A 17,039-nucleotide genomic window follows, 5' to 3' on the forward strand; every position below is an offset into this window, starting at 1 on the left:
AATCTGATTTCTATTCTGTTTTATTCGATGGCCCTCTCAGCAGGATGTAAACAGCACCACTCCATGTCCAAGAGGCATTGCTGCATCCTGTTTCGTCAAGCTGAATTACCAGCTAAGCACATAAGACAGGTGCTGTGAGAAATAACAGGTTCTCAGTGTGATTGATGGAATTTATCAATCAAACTTGATTTAGTAAATGCATTTAGAAGGAACACAACTGGATGAAATGAGCCTATATATCTAAAGGCAGGTCCTGCATTATTAAACAGCAGGATTAGGCCCAATTGCTCATATATCCAATAAATGCAGGTTTACATTATCTTCCAACCATTAATGAAAGTAAGGCTCTGTGATATATATTTCCTTGTCTCAGTGACAGTTGAGACAAGGACACATTGTGTTTCTGTAGACATTAGTAATTAGTATTAATGCGTTCTTATATATTATTGAAGAGAATATTTTCAGCTGTTGACTTCTACCAACCAAGTAATTTCTTTAGTGTCCATGAGTTAATAAACAGATTTACTGTGTACAATTTCTTATAACTTTGCTTGTGTTACTAGCTATTGTTGGCTAGATTTAGCTTTAAATTGTCTTTTCAGAGTTCAGTTTGTCATATCTATGTATCTATCTATCTATGTATCTATCTATGTATCTATCTATCTATGTATCTATGTATCTATCTATGTATCTATCTATGTATCTATCTATCTATCTATGTATCTATCTATGTATCTATCTATCTATCTATGTATGTATGTATCTATCTATCTATCTATGTATCTATGTATCTATCTATCTATCTATCTATCTATGTATCTATCTATCTATCTATCTATCTATCTATCTATCTATCTATCTATCTATCTATCTATCTATCTATCTATCTATCTATCTATCTATCTATCTATCCATCCATCCATCCTTCCTACCTACCTACCTACCTACCTACCTACCTACCTACCTACCTACCTACCTACCTACCTACCTACCTACCTACGACAGGGAGTAATTGTGAAGTAGCTCCAGAGAAACAACGACAGGACGAAAAGGCAGGTTTACAAAAGGTACTGCACCTGCAGAGGGCAGCCACATGACGTCATGACGTCGCGTTGGGTTTGTTTACTGTCTGAAAGTGGTGCTGGGGTGGGGGGGGACGCTAATCGCACAGATTCTACCACACTGTAAACACTGAGCATGACAAATGTGTTTGAACAAAGCCAAGACGCAGTGACAGCCCTTCACTCTGACCTGAGAGAAACAACAACGATACACTGTATTTATTTTTCCGCTCAGTCCGCGACGGTGGACCTGAACTGAGATTTCAAAACAAGAAGCTACGTTATTCAGACGATGCTAACGTTAAGTGGCTAGCAGCCTGCTGGGCTTCGGCGTTGCAGATGAAGAGGAACTGGGGGTGGCCTTCATCGTGTGGTCTTGTAACTTTCGTCATCCGCTGCATTGTTGACATTTCGTTGTGGCGGATGTGAACAGGACGTGGAACGACTCCGTTTTGGGGTGGACACCCACTGCGTCCTTAGCTCGCTTGTTAGCATCCGTGTGTTTGTCTCTGATGGAAGTGGAACAGCTGAGCTAGCCAGCTTGCTATCAGGGTATTTGTTGCTGAATGGGGAGCAGGTTTTATTAGTATTGCGGCAAAGGCTCGAGTAACCTGAGGAATCTGTCTGCGGTTCAGGAGGACGCTGTCGGACAAAATGTTGTTCAGGAGTTGCTGGAAATCTCGACATAAAAACAGCTGTGGACCTGCAGCTGACTGCTGGATCCGACCTGGACCGGCCGCCCTGCTCTGGATTTGTGTGACCCACTTCGTCTGCGGCGGGGCGGCGTTGGGGGTGACCAAGAACGTTGTGCAGAAGGATGCCGAGTTTGATGTCACCTACAATGACACGGTGACGAGTGACAACCAGACCATCTACGCGTTCAACCAAACCGTCTCCAGGAACAAGGTGAGTTCACATGCCCGCACCAGAGGCTCCTATGTCTCGGAGAAAGGTGACAAGTAGCACGGCGTGTAACTCGGATCCCTTCTTTTGGTTTCAGACGGAGGGAGTACGCGTGTCCGTGGATGTGCTGTCAGAGGGTTTGGAGAGTCCTATTCTGTTTGTGGTGCGACAGAAGCAAGCTGTGCTCTCCTTCCAAGTCCCCCTCATCCTGAGAGGCCTGTAAGTCCCCCCCCACAGATATCTTTATTTAGCACTCAACATTTAATAGAAACAAGATGGTGTTTTGTTTCCTCACTTCGTAGTCTTTCCAGACTAGGACACTGACCCTAACCCAACAATATTTATGTTTATTACATGAGATAGCCACTATAATGTTTCATAGCCCTCCACTTGCCATAGTAACTGCATATTAGCCAACATTTTACTCTCAGTAAATAATATACATTAAGTTAGTGACCACCTTCTTTTAAAATCAAAGCATGAGCCTCAGTCACTTATTTGATCTGTTTCTGCTTATTTAATTTCTATCTTGTTTATTTTTTTTATTCATACTTTTATAGCTGATTTTTTTTGTTACAGTTAATTGTATTGTATTACTATATTTACTATATCAATAAAGATATCATAGACCTCAAAAAGAGTAGAGCATGTGGTTAAACTTGCCATTGATTCACAGTATGTGTCACTAGAGCTAGTGACACAAATGTCTTTTAGGTACTGCTGCATATGGTGAACATACACGAGCGGATCCATGTTCGGTGGTTTATGTATGTCAACTGGAGCAATTACACAATCAGCTGTGGAAATGCAAGGAGAAGGTTGATCTCCACATCCATCATAGAAAACAAGGGGAACACAATAGCTGTACTTGTAGATTAGTCGTGTGTCATGGCATTATGTCAGAATGCCTTAACTGAAATTTGTTATTCTAAATGGACTAATTATTCACAACAGCGAACAGGCATGTGTCCACCCAACCTAGTTTTTAATTGGCTTTGACTGTATGTTGTTACTGTGCCCACAGTTACCTCAAATTAGTGGTGTTGCTGCTGTGTTTGTTTAGACTGTATATAATTATGACTCCAGTTCATGCGATGAACCTTGTTTGGTTTGGTGTGTGTGAAATGAACAGCCCTATAAGAGAAGGAGATGTGTAAATGGTAGCTGTGCTCTTATCACAGTGTGGTTGAGGGAGATGTAGCAAGTGTAACTTTGGTGAGAATTGCAATCACATAAAATAGAATCATCAAAATCAGAGTCTCCAAAATGCCCTTGACTGTACCTTTGCAGTTACAGGGCAAGAAGCTTTTGCAACCTGACTTAATCAGGTGGTATTACATAACAGGTAAGAAGTTTAGCTGTTTATTAGCCAATAGCTGCTAGTGTATCTGTGAATTGACCGGAATCTTCAACACTCTGTGGCTGTGCAACATCACAGTCAAGTCCACACAGTCTTGCTTAAACAGTCTCCAGATCTGTAATCAACCTTGGACTTTCACTTCCTCCTCTGTGATCCTACCCGGTCAAATCGGAGGTGACATACACTCATCTGAATAGAGTTACTTCTGTTTCATTTAGCCGTGGTCACATGCTTTCTTGAAATGACAGTCTAATTGTTTTGAGCAATGCTGTGTGCTTATCTCAACATTTTACGCTTTACTATTCTTTAATGTTTTCCCTAACCTGTGGGCCTACACTCTTTATGTCATTATTGCTTTGAATATTTGTTTTCTCTATGCTTGCTTTACTTGTGAACACAGTGCAGTAGTGTGAGTGATGCAGTCCAGTGGTTTTGTTTCAGAAAGTCCCTTGTTCATGCAGCGTTACTACGGCATTCTCCTGCATCCTTCTCAGTAGCTCAGAAATCTTAACAGTGGCCAACAGAACTACAGAATTGATTGAGCTAACGTTAGGCACACTTTTGGCTTTCGACTTCTTGTACAATGCTGTTTATCTATGTATAACAGGCATCTGCGATTTAATTATGACTATGATTCAAGTTTCAGGTACCTACAATTTACATCTGACTTGTTGTAATCCAAGTTCAACAAGTCTTTCGTTCATCTCAATAGGTGAATAGTTTGTGTGTTTTCATTTAAGTCTCAGAGAAAAAACATGTGTAAAGATGATTTCACAAGACACAGCAGCACCAGATCACTGTGGGATGAACTCCAAATTGTTTACGATCCACCAGTAACCAGAGAGAAGAGGAGGATACATCAATTTTTCTCTTCAGGTTCATTCTACAGTGATGTTGTGCTGCTGTTCTATGTGTTATCAGCTTTACACAATTGACAGCTAATTGTCTTATCTAAAGACTTTATTGTAAAGTTTTCCCACACTTTTGATGACATGTCTCCGCTGTATCATTACGAGAATTTGTTGCTGCCATTTTTGACAAGTTTACTCAAGAGAGGAGACGGTGTCGTCACATGAGCTACGCAAAGGCTCAGCATTGGCTGGTTTGCTGCCCCCACATCGGAGTGTGTGCCGTGTATTATATCGGAACTAACTACTCGATTACTAAATTGATCTCCAACTATTTTTAAATAGATTATAATCGATTGGTTGTTGCAGCAACATATAAAACGAACTGAATAGATAGTTATCATTCAATACTTAATACAATTTATTTTATATACAATTTATATACAAATTCAAGGTTCTGCAAGTTGCTAAACCCTTTTTCGCTTTGAAACAATTTGTCAACCCCTTTATCTGTCTCTCTGTCTCCAGGTACCAGAGGAAGTACCCTTATGATCATGTGGGCCGGACGTTGTGCCAGCCTCCGTCCCGGGCTGCCTCTGAAACCCAGTACTTTTATGTAGACGTCTCTACCCTGTCCAGCCAGGGGACAAACTACCAGCTTAGGGTCAGCCGTGTGGAAAGCTTTACCCTTCTGTGAGTAATATTTGATAAAAATAAGAAGTATCAGCTCAACGCTTCTGCCTTTAGGTTGGGCTTTGAAGGAATCAACAAGTGAAGTGATGTTGCTGGTATGTCTAACATGTTATTGTGACATTTGATTACAGGACAGACAAGAAATTTAGCTTTACTGCATCACCATCCCAACCTCAGGTATACAGCTTGTTGCCATTGTTTTGTGTGTTTATGATAATAAGTTTTACTTAACAAAACGAAAGTTACAGATGACATGATAGATAAACGTGAAAGAAGCGTGAGAAAGTACAAAAGAAAATAGGCTGTTGAGAATTTCTGATTACAACACATCCTTTCTAATCATTTCCCCTGTAATTACTTCCCTCCCTCTGTCTCTTCCTCTTTTCCCCTTCCTTCCCCTCTTGTCTTCCCCTCAGTACTTCAAGTATGTCTTTCGAGATGGGGTGGACACTGTGATCGTCAAGGTCAACTCAGACATGACCTTCCCCTGCTCCGTGATGTCCGTCCAGGACATCCAGGTAAAAATAACTCTGGTCCCTGTTTCCTCAACCAGACGTCTGCTGTCCTCAAGTTGCCTTATGAGAATGGTCAGCATGTAGAACCCCTCTTGGACCACACAAGGACATTCTTGGGTTCATTGCAACAATGCAGTGCAAAAACAAGCTGCTTTCAGACATGCACTGAACTCAGGATTATTTCCTGACATTCTTTGGAGGGGCTGTATGTGAGAGCACAGCATGAGATGCTCCAAAGGATTCACCACAGCAAGCTATTGGGTGTGTTGACACAAAAAGAATACAAATATCCAATAAATGTCAAGAGATCTTTTGGGGATAAGAGCCGACGCTGGTGTCAATGTGATGTAAACATGTGATACATTACGTCCTGCTTCTGCCTGCTGCTCCACCTATCACCTAAGAAGCTCCAGAGATTTATGTGTTGTGATTGTGTCTGAACAGAGGATCTGTTGCTGTGTTGTTCGTATGTGAGAAGAAAACGCCAGAGAAAGCTAAGACCCAGTTGTTTGGACATTCTCTGGAGTTCATGTGTGATCTCGACTTCAGTCGGTGTCGTAATCTCGTTAATATCTTAATTCCACTTACTTTAAATATTTGTTGTCTCTCTCATTTTTCTCTCTGCATCTTATCAGTGCCCTGTATATGACCTCGACAACAACGTGGCCTTCATTGGGATGTACCAGACTATGACCAAAAAAGGTGCCATCACTGTGCAGGTAGTGTTTCTCAATGTGGAAGCTCCTGTGACCAAGCCAGAGTGTTGATGCCATAACCATATGAACGGAATCTTATTATATCTCCCCACATCTCTTGGTGTTTGTTTTCAGCGAAAAGATTTTCCAAGCAACAGTTTCTATGTGGTGGTCGTGGTAAAAACAGAGGACGAGGCATGTGGCGGTCCGCTGCGGTTCTACCCTCTGCGTCCTGATGAGCTGATGGATGCCGGCAACCGCAGCAAGCGCATCGATGTGGTGGTCACCCCTGCCATCGATTGTAAGTTGCATATGAACTGCTGGATTAAAAGTGCTTTTAAAAAGAATCTTCAGGTAAAAAGCTAACACTTCAAGCACTATTTTCTTAATTTATCTGCAGTTTCAGGATTGCAAACCTGATAGTGCATCTTCCCAGGACAATATTTGTATCCAACGCATGGCTCTTAAAAGCAGCAGATAAAAGTTCTCTAGAACTGGAAGACTTCATTCATGCATAATTTTTTTTTTTTCACTTTATTTATTGGTTTACATACAGATGTATATGAACAATTCATCCATAATTTTAACGTGTGTTTCACTTCTAAGCTTTCTGTAATGATTTATTTTTAGTGGTGGGCGATATGACCTAGATCCAATATTACGGTGTCTGTCACATTTTGGAAAGTTATGGCATTACATTAAGGCATTTATATTCAAGTTTTGGCAGGAGAAGCCAGTCCTGTCTTGTGATATATTTTCATTGCCCTGGGGGCCCCGCCCCCACTCACTGACGCACAATGATCAGCGTCGCTGCTTCATGATCAGAGCAGAAGCAGCGGTTAGTTTGAACTGGCTTGAGTTTCCTGTTTCCTCCCTCCACTCTCCTGCTGACCTGCATTCACATATAAACACCAACACTCATCACAAGTATAATCGGACCTGAAGTTTACTCACGATTCGCTCTACAGTTTATGAGGCTGCATTTAAAAATTCGTCAACAAGCCGTCATCAGTTTGTGTGCGCTCAGTACATCACGAGACGCGGCGCGCAGCCTGGACTCAGTGTTAAAGTGACTGTTCCAGACTCATGATCCAACACCGTTGATAAATATCACAATCATTTTGGGAACAAAATACCATCCAACAAAATATGTTACCATGATATTTGTAATAATGCACCAAGTTAGAGGTGTCATTGCACATTTTACAGCTTTAGTTCTCTGAGAATTTATTTTCGAAACAAATTAAAATTGGTGTTTTACACTGAAATATCCTATAACTGAATCAATATTGAAGTGAGTCTGGAATTCAGGGAGAAGAATGACAATGACACTGGTGTATTGCCAAGCCCTAAGTATTGTTGCACTGTGCAGAGGACTCAAGGTCATGCAGTATTAGTATGTGAACAGCCTGCAATAAGTCTCCTTCCTCTTCACTCCACAGCAAAGGTGTATGTGATGGGCATGCTGTTCTGTCTGGGTATCTTCTTTTCCATCTACCTGCTCACCTTCATTGGGGCCTGTCTGGAGAAAAAGCGGTATGGTTTCACACCTTACCTTACCAAACTCTAACAACATTTAGTTAGTGCATCCATTTCATGTACACTGTTTCCTCTTATCTCTTATCTCTTGTGTCTGTCCTCATGTCTCCAATCCTGACTTTGCTCATTACGATGGAAAAAGCTCACACAAGTTTACATCAGCTGTTTAAATCTCTAGCCCAGTTTAACCTAGAGGTTGAAATCTGTGACTGAAGTATTTATTTAGACCAACACTATACTAAATACAAATTCTGTTCATTTGCATCTCTTGCTGTCTGTTTCTGCAGAATGAAAGAGACGAGAGAAGACTATCTGAATCCTGCTGACATGTCGCCTGCTGAGACAGGTAAGCCAGCAACTAGCTATAATGGAAGGTTCTATTAGGGGTTCCTTAGAGGGCGTGTGGAGCATACCAATATTCTGAACTCACTATATGCTTTAACACACTATGCAAGATGTTCAACTACACTTAACATGCTCTTAATTTGTTCTGTGTGGAGTTTACCTGTGTGTACTAAATGTTTCTTTCACTCTCTCTCTCCCTCATGCTAATGTGTGGCTCAGCCTCTCTGCTTGGAAAGAATGAAGATGGTATAACAACACTGTTCCTCCTTATATGATCTTGCTGCCTTTTCTTGCACTGTGTTACTTGTCTGTTGATGCTATGCATGCATTGGCTTATATACTATTGCCCTTTTTTTTATAGAGAAGGGGATAGAGTAATATTCTTGGCTGTAGTGCTTTGATGGACTTTCTAATTATATAACGTGGCAATGTACTATGACAGTATGTTAATGTTTAATGGCTTGCATCATAGAGACACGACTCAGCTGAGCAATTGTTAAACACGGGCCACACTGGCTGCGTGTCCATCACATGCGGCTGAGGTGCCGATCTGCTGCGTCTTACACAGGGAGCCTGCCTGCTGCCTGTTTCTAATCAAAACAAATAAAAGTAGCCTATGTACTCAATTAAATGCCAGGACTCAAGTCATACATATTCTGGACCTACATTAACCATGAAAACCTTGTTCAAACTAATTAATGTATTTCAATTCAATCTTATCTTTTTTTAGTTCAGTCAACAGAACCACTAGCATGCTTTTATTTTGAAACAGACCTCGACTCTCTACAAGAGCAGTGTGGCCCACACGTGTGAGATGCGCCCGAGACGTGCGTCTGAGGCACAGTGTGGTCACTCTAACCTGATAGCATGGCTTACCAAATGAAAACATTACACGACCACGCAGCCAGTGTGTTGGTCCTTCTGACCAAGGTTTTTATCACAATCTCATCCTAATACTTCCTCTCACAGTTATACTGTTCATTGGCTGACAAAGTGTAAATATTTTAGTTGATAAGGTTAACAACTTGATGGGCTGAAAAAGCTGTTGTTCCATGTAAAAGTAGTAAGATGATCATTCAGTTAAATGTGTACACTACCTGTTGAAGTGTTTCTTCAGCTCCATTTATTAGCACTCACATTTTCAACCATTCACTAAAACCGCCATTTCAAATGTCTGTTTTTAATCATTTTGAGCATGGAAAAACCTTTGGACACCAAATTTCTGTTCCCCGCAAGCATGCCAATTTTGACTTCCTGTGTTTATGTACTAACAATTGAGCTACAGAGTTGTGTTAGTATTCAGCAATAAGATATCAGTGGTAGTATCATGGCTTGTTTGTGCATGTGTATTTCATAAAATGTGTCTCAACACATCTCTACAGGCAAGACCCCAGTCTCACCGTATGAATATGGCTCCATTGGTGAGTTTTGGATTATTTTCGTGGAAGTCTTTATTTGTGTGGACATTTCATAAATAATCTGTTTCTCTTCTTGCTGCTCAACAGCTGACAACGGCAGCACTTTGAGCTCTGAGGCCATCACTGACAGCGCCACCTCAACTGATAATAACTACGGATACATGGGTAAGCACATACATGGACACAACTTGTCTCTTGTCCACCTCTGTCACGCTGCAATATGTCCACAGAGCCTGGCTTGCCATTTGGTTTCTTTGCAGGCAGATCACTGGCTCTCTGATCTTTGTTAATCAGGACAGGAGACGTTGACCAATCATCAGACTCCTTCACCACATAGCCGTCCGTATCGGTGACACACAGCCTGCATTTGGCCGAATCAGTTCCAAGATTTACACCAAAACAAATCACAGCACTCTGTGAATCATAAATAATATCAGTTAGATGTTTTCTGCCAGGAATTCCTAATCTGATGAGTCTGAAATGCAAAAATTAAAGAATCAAGAATCGTTCTGATCTTTTGTTTTGACATGTTTAAAATTTGATTGGTGGTGTGACATGTTTGCCTTTTCTTCTTTAGACCATTTCTATTAAACCTAGACAGCCATCTTAAATGCTCAAATTGTCTCTCCGTTAAACACAAACCTTTTTTAAATTGTTTGGGTCTCATCCTCCTCCTCTGTCTACCCCCCGTCATTAGAGCGATCGCTGGACAGTGTTGGACGAAGCAGGCGGGAGTCTCTGAGCTCTGTGGAGGAGGATGACTATGACACACTGGATGACATCAATTCAGACAAAAACATAGTCCGCACCAAGGTCAGGCACATAACTCAAATGTTTGGTAATTGCAAGTCAGCTCTGCTTGTATATGATGTTTGAATGTTACTTCTCCTCACTGTTGCCAGTTTTTACCTGTTGACTGTCAGTAATACAAAGTCCTTTTCTGATTTTAGAAATTTCTGTACGTGTCTGACCTGTCCCGCAAAGACAAGAGGGTCCTCAGCAAGAAATATCAAATATACTTCTGGTGAGGACACAGACCAAGAACGACAAATACCATTGTCAATAATCAATCAATAACAAAGAGTCCTCTTACATTATTTCTATATACATACCAGTTGCAATTATGATGCAGTACAACGAAGATAGTGAGAAATACGGGGCTGTTACAGTAAGAAAAAGACAGAGCACCTCCTCTTTAACAATTTGTCTACAATGTAAAAGGACAACTTTTGGTTTTGTTGCAGCAATTATTGTATTGAGCTGAATTACAGAGCTTGCGAACCTAGGACTGAAGAGTGTCGATTTTCTAAGCAGACCTCTGAAATAGCCAAAATTCAATTCAATAAAATAAGTTAAAAAACTCATTACATTTATATATCCAGCACAAAACACTAAAATGTGACATTATATTGTAGAACAGTTTGAGGAGGACTCACCAATGACAAGGGAACATTCTAAAGAAGTTCCAGAGCATTAACATAGGAGAAGAGAACCGAACATTCCAAACAGACAGGTTTAGAACAGGTTGTGCATGAGTCTGTAATAATGAAACAAATCTGTAATTTTATTAACGTCAATCTATCCTCTCTCCAGGAACATTGCCACCATTGCTGTGTTCTACGCCCTGCCCGTCATCCAGTTGGTCATCACCTATCAAACGGTAACAGAAGTAAACTCTTCCCCCTGTTTGCATGTGTTTCATATGTTTTGTAAGAAAACATCGACACATTGACTTTAACTGTACGTGGATATTAAACCGACTCTTTGCTCTGCAGGTTGTCAATGTCACAGGAAACCAGGACATTTGCTACTACAACTTCCTGTGTGCCCATCCCCTCGGAGCTCTAAGGTATGGAGTTAGCATGGCTGTTGAAAATGTATTAGTGATTTATTACAGCACATAATGGCTCATGGATGGCATGCTGATGTCATCATTTATTGTCCTACACAGTGCATTCAACAACATACTCAGTAACGTTGGTTACGTGATGCTGGGACTCCTCTTCCTTCTTATTGTCCTCAAGAGAGATATTGTCCACAATCGAGCTCTGGACCGCAACGACCACAATGCCCTGGTAAGGCCCATGTACACAAGGAGACAGACACACTGTAAGGATCCAATTAATGCGCTCACACTCTGTTGTACAGTAAGAATGATTTTCAAGTGATTTTCAAGACTGAATTGTAATTACTAATGGTTGATCAAATGAATGGTTGCCTCATTTGTGATGGCATGTGACTTTTCAGGTAACTTGATGTTTATGAAGTAAATATGAAGGGGGACATCCAGATACACTCAGTACTTTTGGAATCAACAAGTGAGACTCATTTATTACTTCAATGTCCCTCTCTTTCACCCCCCCCCCCCCCCCCCCCCCCAGGAATGTGGTATCCCAAAACACTTTGGTCTGTTTTATGCCATGGGAACTGCACTCATGATGGAGGGCTTGCTCAGTGCCTGCTACCACGTCTGTCCCAACTACACCAACTTCCAGTTTGGTGAGTGTGTGCCTCTCTTCCCTCTATTTACAATAGAGAACAAGTACTAGCAGTGTTTCCTCTAGAATTTGTTTAAGCAGTAGGGGCAAAGGAACACTGTGTTGTCTGTACATTCTCCAATTCCCTGGCTGTGCACGTCTCATGTGGGGTGTGCGTGGCAGGTGAACTGCGCAAATGGACTTTTTTTTTGTTTATGAATAAATGTGTGCCTCATTAATTCTAAAACGATAAAACAAACACACAATAAACTTCAAGTAATGGGCAGGTTCTAATAGCTTATTTTTAGTGTGCTATGTTTATTGTTAGAGTGCAACGTGAGTGCAGGCCGGTGGGGGAGTGGGGAGGGAGGACACTCCTGCAGGATACTACTGCACCACAGAGTACCGCATACTGCAGAGGGAAAACACAGTTTCACTGAGATGTCTATGTAGATATATGGTGTCGGAAATAGTCTTTTGATTTATTGTGCTCTGGCTGACATGCAGAGAATCCCTCTTGTTATGACATTTATAGAGCGCAACTGTAAGATATGCTCACCAGACAGGCTGTTAATGTAAAACAATGACTCTGAAAGTTGAAGCGGCTCCTTTGATATTAAGACAATAAATCGGAGCTGAGATTCAGTGATAACCATCTGCAACGACTTGCTTCTCATCCTTTTATGGTTTCGAATGATTAAGCAGTAAATGTGTGTCGTAATATCCCTCTTTACGTTTTTGCAGACACCTCCTTCATGTACATGATTGCCGGGCTGTGTATGTTGAAGCTGTATCAGAAGAGACACCCAGACATCAATGCAAGTGCTTACACGGCCTATGCCTGCCTGGCTGCAGTCATCTTCTTCTCTGTGCTTGGAGTGGTAGGTACACACACCACAAAACAGTTATAATTGTTTTTAATTATTTTCGTTCATAGTCGTTATGGTGCAAAACCAACATATTTCATGATAATGGTTTGTGGTTTGTTTGCAGGTATTCGGTAGGGGAAACACAGTCTTCTGGATCGTTTTCTCAGTGATCCACATTCTGGCCACTCTCCTCCTCAGCACACAGCTCTACTACATGGGCCGGTGGAGGCTAGGTAAGATCTGGCATTATCCAGATGTGCTGTAATTGAAACGCAAATGTCTGAGTTAGAGGCTCTGGAGTTTCTCTGGCCAGCCCCATATTAAAAAGAAAATGGCAGGAAATCCTCCAGGGGATTCACAGCGAGTGAGTGGGCGTGTTGATGACGTTTATAAGACATTATAGACGCAATACTGAAAAAAAGAAGAGAAAAGAGTTATCTCAGATGAAGAAGCGGTGCCAAACATGCAGAAGGGTTTTCGGTGATGAGACAAAAGCATTTGATCTCTGCAGCGGAATTTATGTTTTACCTCCTGCTTCTGCCTGCTGCTCCACCTCTCCCCTGAATGTTCTGGAGAGGCCTGTGTTGTTTTAAACGTTTCTTAGTAGCAACCTCCGTAGAAAATCCAAACCAAATTGTCACGACCTTCTCCGTAGTTCATGTCTCAAAACTGCTATATCCATGTACATTCACACAGACTTACTTTATCTTTCTCCTTTTAGGTATATTCAATGAAATCCATGCATTCATTCTTAATTAAATCAGCTTAGATCGCTTTAGAATGAGTGGAATATTTGAATAACATAAGGCTTTACAATAGATGTGTTCAGCATAAGAGGAGAATTGTGAGTGTGTCATGGAAATCTGCAACTACACAAATTAACTGCAGTTTGATTGAGTTGGCTGTTTCATCCCCATGTTTATTTGACTGCAGCTATAACCTCTCTCTGTGTGTGTGTCTGTGTCTCAGACTCTGGGATCATGCGGAGGATGGTGCATGTCATCTACACAGATTTCATCAGGCAGTGCAGTACACCTATGTACATCGTGAGTAATGACTTGTGAATCATTATGCTGAAGAGTTTTCATGGTAACTCAGAATGATGCAGTTTTCCCCATCTTCCTGAGTTACAAGGAATCATCACATTTGATTTAGTTAGTCCATACAGCAAAAGTGAAGGTGAAAATATTGAAATGATTCTGTAACTAGTGCAGTACCTGTTATAAACCTGTCTCTCTGGAATGAGCTGTTTGTGACCTGTGTTAATGCTTCAGAAGGATTCCTTGTCATTAATGAGTCTCCTCAAACTGTTCTACAACCTACTGTCAAGACTTTGCTTATCGCCCATTTCAGAGATCTGTTAAGCAACCGACAAAATCCTCCGACCCAAGTTTACTTTCTCAAAATAAAAGCTCTAGAAATCAGGTCACCATAAAGCACTCCAGCAACAAAATGAACGATGTGCCTTTACTGAACATTATCTTTTTATTTATTTTTTTATTCTTTTTTGCTAAACATACATTTCATGATAAAGTCAATTAGAGGAACAATGTAGGATGCATAACATTTCAATTGCAGGCATAATCACAGTTAATGTCTTGAGACATTTTTTAAGTATAATAATGATAATACTAATAATTAGAATATTAATAACATGATTTTCCGATTTATAAAATTACAAATTTCTGGATATTGGAATTGCCACATTATGCAGCAAGTAAATCCTTACACGACAAGCACAATGATTTTCAGAGAACAATGGCTCGTATTTCTTTCTCCATTGAACAAGTCATTTGATACAGACATTCCTTGTTTTACATTCAGTGACTTGAAGTCCACAAACCATTCCCATATAGAGCCAATGTGTCAGCGATAAGACACAGTCAGCTTTTTCCCACTCGTTCAGTTCTATTCCTTTTTAGAAAACGAATCGCGGTCTGCCCCTGTGAAGCATTTCCTTCACAGGATCAGTTTTTCTTCTTTTTTACTGTTTATTGGAGTTTTATAAGGATAATTCACAGTCAGCATTTGAAATACATTCTGCACAAGTCCCGTCCCATGTTGGTAAATTGTATTCATATCGAACGGATCACGGACAAGTCCAGATGAAGTGCTTGTGTCTGTCTTTCAGGACCGCATGGTTCTCCTTGTGATGGGGAACATAGTCAACTGGTCTCTGTAAGTCGACACTGGTTCTCTGCAAATGAAGTAGGAACAATATAAATACGAATGAAGGATTCAGAAAAGCACAGATACAATCTATTTTTCTCCACAGAGCTGCCTACGGCCTCTTGGAGAGACCCAACGACTTTGCCTCCTACCTGTTGGCCATCGCCATCTGCAACCTGCTGCTCTACTTTGCCTTCTACATCATCATGAAGGTGTGCTGGAGTGTATCCATACATTGAGGTTTATTTAGATTTAGTTTTATAAACACGCCTTACATCTAAAGCTATTTTTCATTTGTATGTGTGTGTCTAGCTGCGGAGTGGTGAGAGAATCCAGTGTCTGGCATTGGTGTTGATTCTCTTCACGGCTGTGGTGTGGGGATTTGCACTCTTTTTCTTCTTCCAGGGTCTCAGCACCTGGCAGGTCAGTAATACAAACACACACACACAAACACACACAAACACACACAAACACACACACAAAGATGGGAAACTTCATTATACAGCAGTTCATTTTGTGTGTTTCTCTCGTCTGCCATAGAAAACACCAGCAGAGTCTCGGGAGCACAACAGAGACTGCATCCTGCTTTCATTCTTCGACGACCACGACATTTGGCACTTTCTCTCGTCCATCGCCATGTTTGGATCCTTCCTGGTATGAGGGAAATTTATATTAAAAATCAAATAGAAATAAAGAACAACAAACATTTATTTTGCCCTGTCTTACTACAGCTTACACATTTGATCCAGTTAGTTGGGGTTTCACATTGCCATGTAGGGGGCGCGCTAAAGAGTACGACATCCTCTTGTCAACACCTACGTGGGCTGCGGCTACTTGTACTCGACATTGATTGGTTTATAGACGAGCGTGCGTCTTGGCGTCACGGTGTTGTCTATTCATTGAGTCGTAGTCCTTCCATTTGAATTGAGAATAACTGATTAAACTTTGAAAGTACTTCAAAGGTGCTAAAAGTAAAAAATTACTAAAACGTTCAAATGGTCTAGTGGCAGAAACTTGGACTATGGGCAGAGAAGGTCTCTGGTTCGTCTCTGGTTCGACTCCACGGAGAGACAACAAAAGACGAACCTGGATTGATCTGTCCAAAAATCCAAGAGTCTCCCTACCCTGTCTAGTGCCTCTGAGCAAGGCACCAGACAGGACCTGCATCTTAAATGAGCCAGTGGAACTACACTTTACTATCTTGGCCCCTGAACACTTATGAGTAACATCTCCTATTCCTTCTCAGATTCTGTTGACTATGGATGATGACGTCGACCACGTCCCGAGAGACAAGATCTTCGTCTTCTAGATTTGTCGTCTTCTCTGCCTTACTGCCCTCCTCCCTCTCGCTCTCGCTCCGTTTGCGTCACCTTCATGTCCTCAAAGAGCACAGCCAGTAGCCTGTGTTTTTCCCAGGCTTTTCGACAGGCGTATCGCCACCCCCCCACGGCCAATCAGCCAGTCAGGGCAGGGGTGCTGCCCCTCCCCTTCCACTTGTACAGACACTAATGTGCCAATGAAGAGCCAATAAAGAGCTGGATCCACATGGAGCGATGCTGAAGTGTTTTGTCCCCCTGCTGTCACCGTCGATATATAAATGTAGTACTTGATGTTTACTTACTGCTGACGATTAAGATAACAATGTACACACTTGCTAAAAGAGAGAAATATTAACTTATTTTATACTGTCCACATTACATTTGACTTACAAATCAACAATGCATTTTGAAATTACTGTTTCTATGCTGTGTGTGTGCGTGAGTGTGTTTGGAGAGCATGTGTTTACAAACATTGTGACAACATGAATTCTGTCCAGACTGTCAGTGGCCTTTAATGTTCTAATCACATACTGTGCTCCTATTGGTCGGTTGCTCCAGCTAGCCATCCTTCTCATTAGAGAACATTGATGACGATGATTGTATTTACTTCTCGACTGCAAAGGTTTATTTTGCACTGTCCTGTTTGAAAAACAGATTTTAATGTCAATGTCGGTGCAATCAGCGGTTACTAAATAAAAGTTTCATTTTCAGATTCATTTTTTCCTTTTGCTTTTTTTGCCCTTCAGCCTTTGAATCTGCATCCATGAATGAGCAGCTTCATAACAGAGGCCAACGATAGCAATAGCTTAAAATCAACAACACAGGATA

General features: G+C 41.2%; 1 protein-coding gene across 2 annotated transcripts; it reads left to right on the forward strand.

Annotated features, from left to right (window-relative positions):
* Positions 1–1,147: 1,147 nt before the first annotated feature.
* On the forward strand, positions 1,148–16,925 carry sidt2 (SID1 transmembrane family, member 2). Of its 2 annotated transcripts, XM_062385714.1 has the most exons (26): positions 1,148–1,967; positions 2,062–2,183; positions 4,701–4,865; positions 4,997–5,042; positions 5,282–5,383; positions 6,016–6,099; positions 6,211–6,376; positions 7,518–7,611; positions 7,902–7,960; positions 8,179–8,205; positions 9,342–9,380; positions 9,465–9,542; positions 10,075–10,190; positions 10,328–10,401; positions 10,971–11,037; positions 11,153–11,226; positions 11,329–11,452; positions 11,759–11,876; positions 12,599–12,735; positions 12,848–12,956; positions 13,693–13,769; positions 14,855–14,901; positions 14,999–15,104; positions 15,205–15,315; positions 15,433–15,546; positions 16,139–16,925. In XM_062385714.1, the coding sequence occupies exons 1-26, from the start codon at positions 1,716–1,718 to the stop codon at positions 16,199–16,201; spliced, it is 2,571 nt and encodes an 856-aa protein (XP_062241698.1). In that variant the 5' UTR covers positions 1,148–1,715; the 3' UTR covers positions 16,202–16,925. The 2 variants fall into 2 exon arrangements, with proteins under 2 accessions (XP_062241698.1, XP_062241700.1); XM_062385716.1 differs by lacking the exon at positions 8,179–8,205.
* Positions 16,926–17,039: the final 114 nt, after the last annotated feature.

The sequence above is a fragment of the Platichthys flesus genome, chromosome 4 (assembly GCF_949316205.1).
Source record: "Platichthys flesus chromosome 4, fPlaFle2.1, whole genome shotgun sequence".
NCBI lineage: Eukaryota > Metazoa > Chordata > Actinopteri > Pleuronectiformes > Pleuronectidae > Platichthys > Platichthys flesus.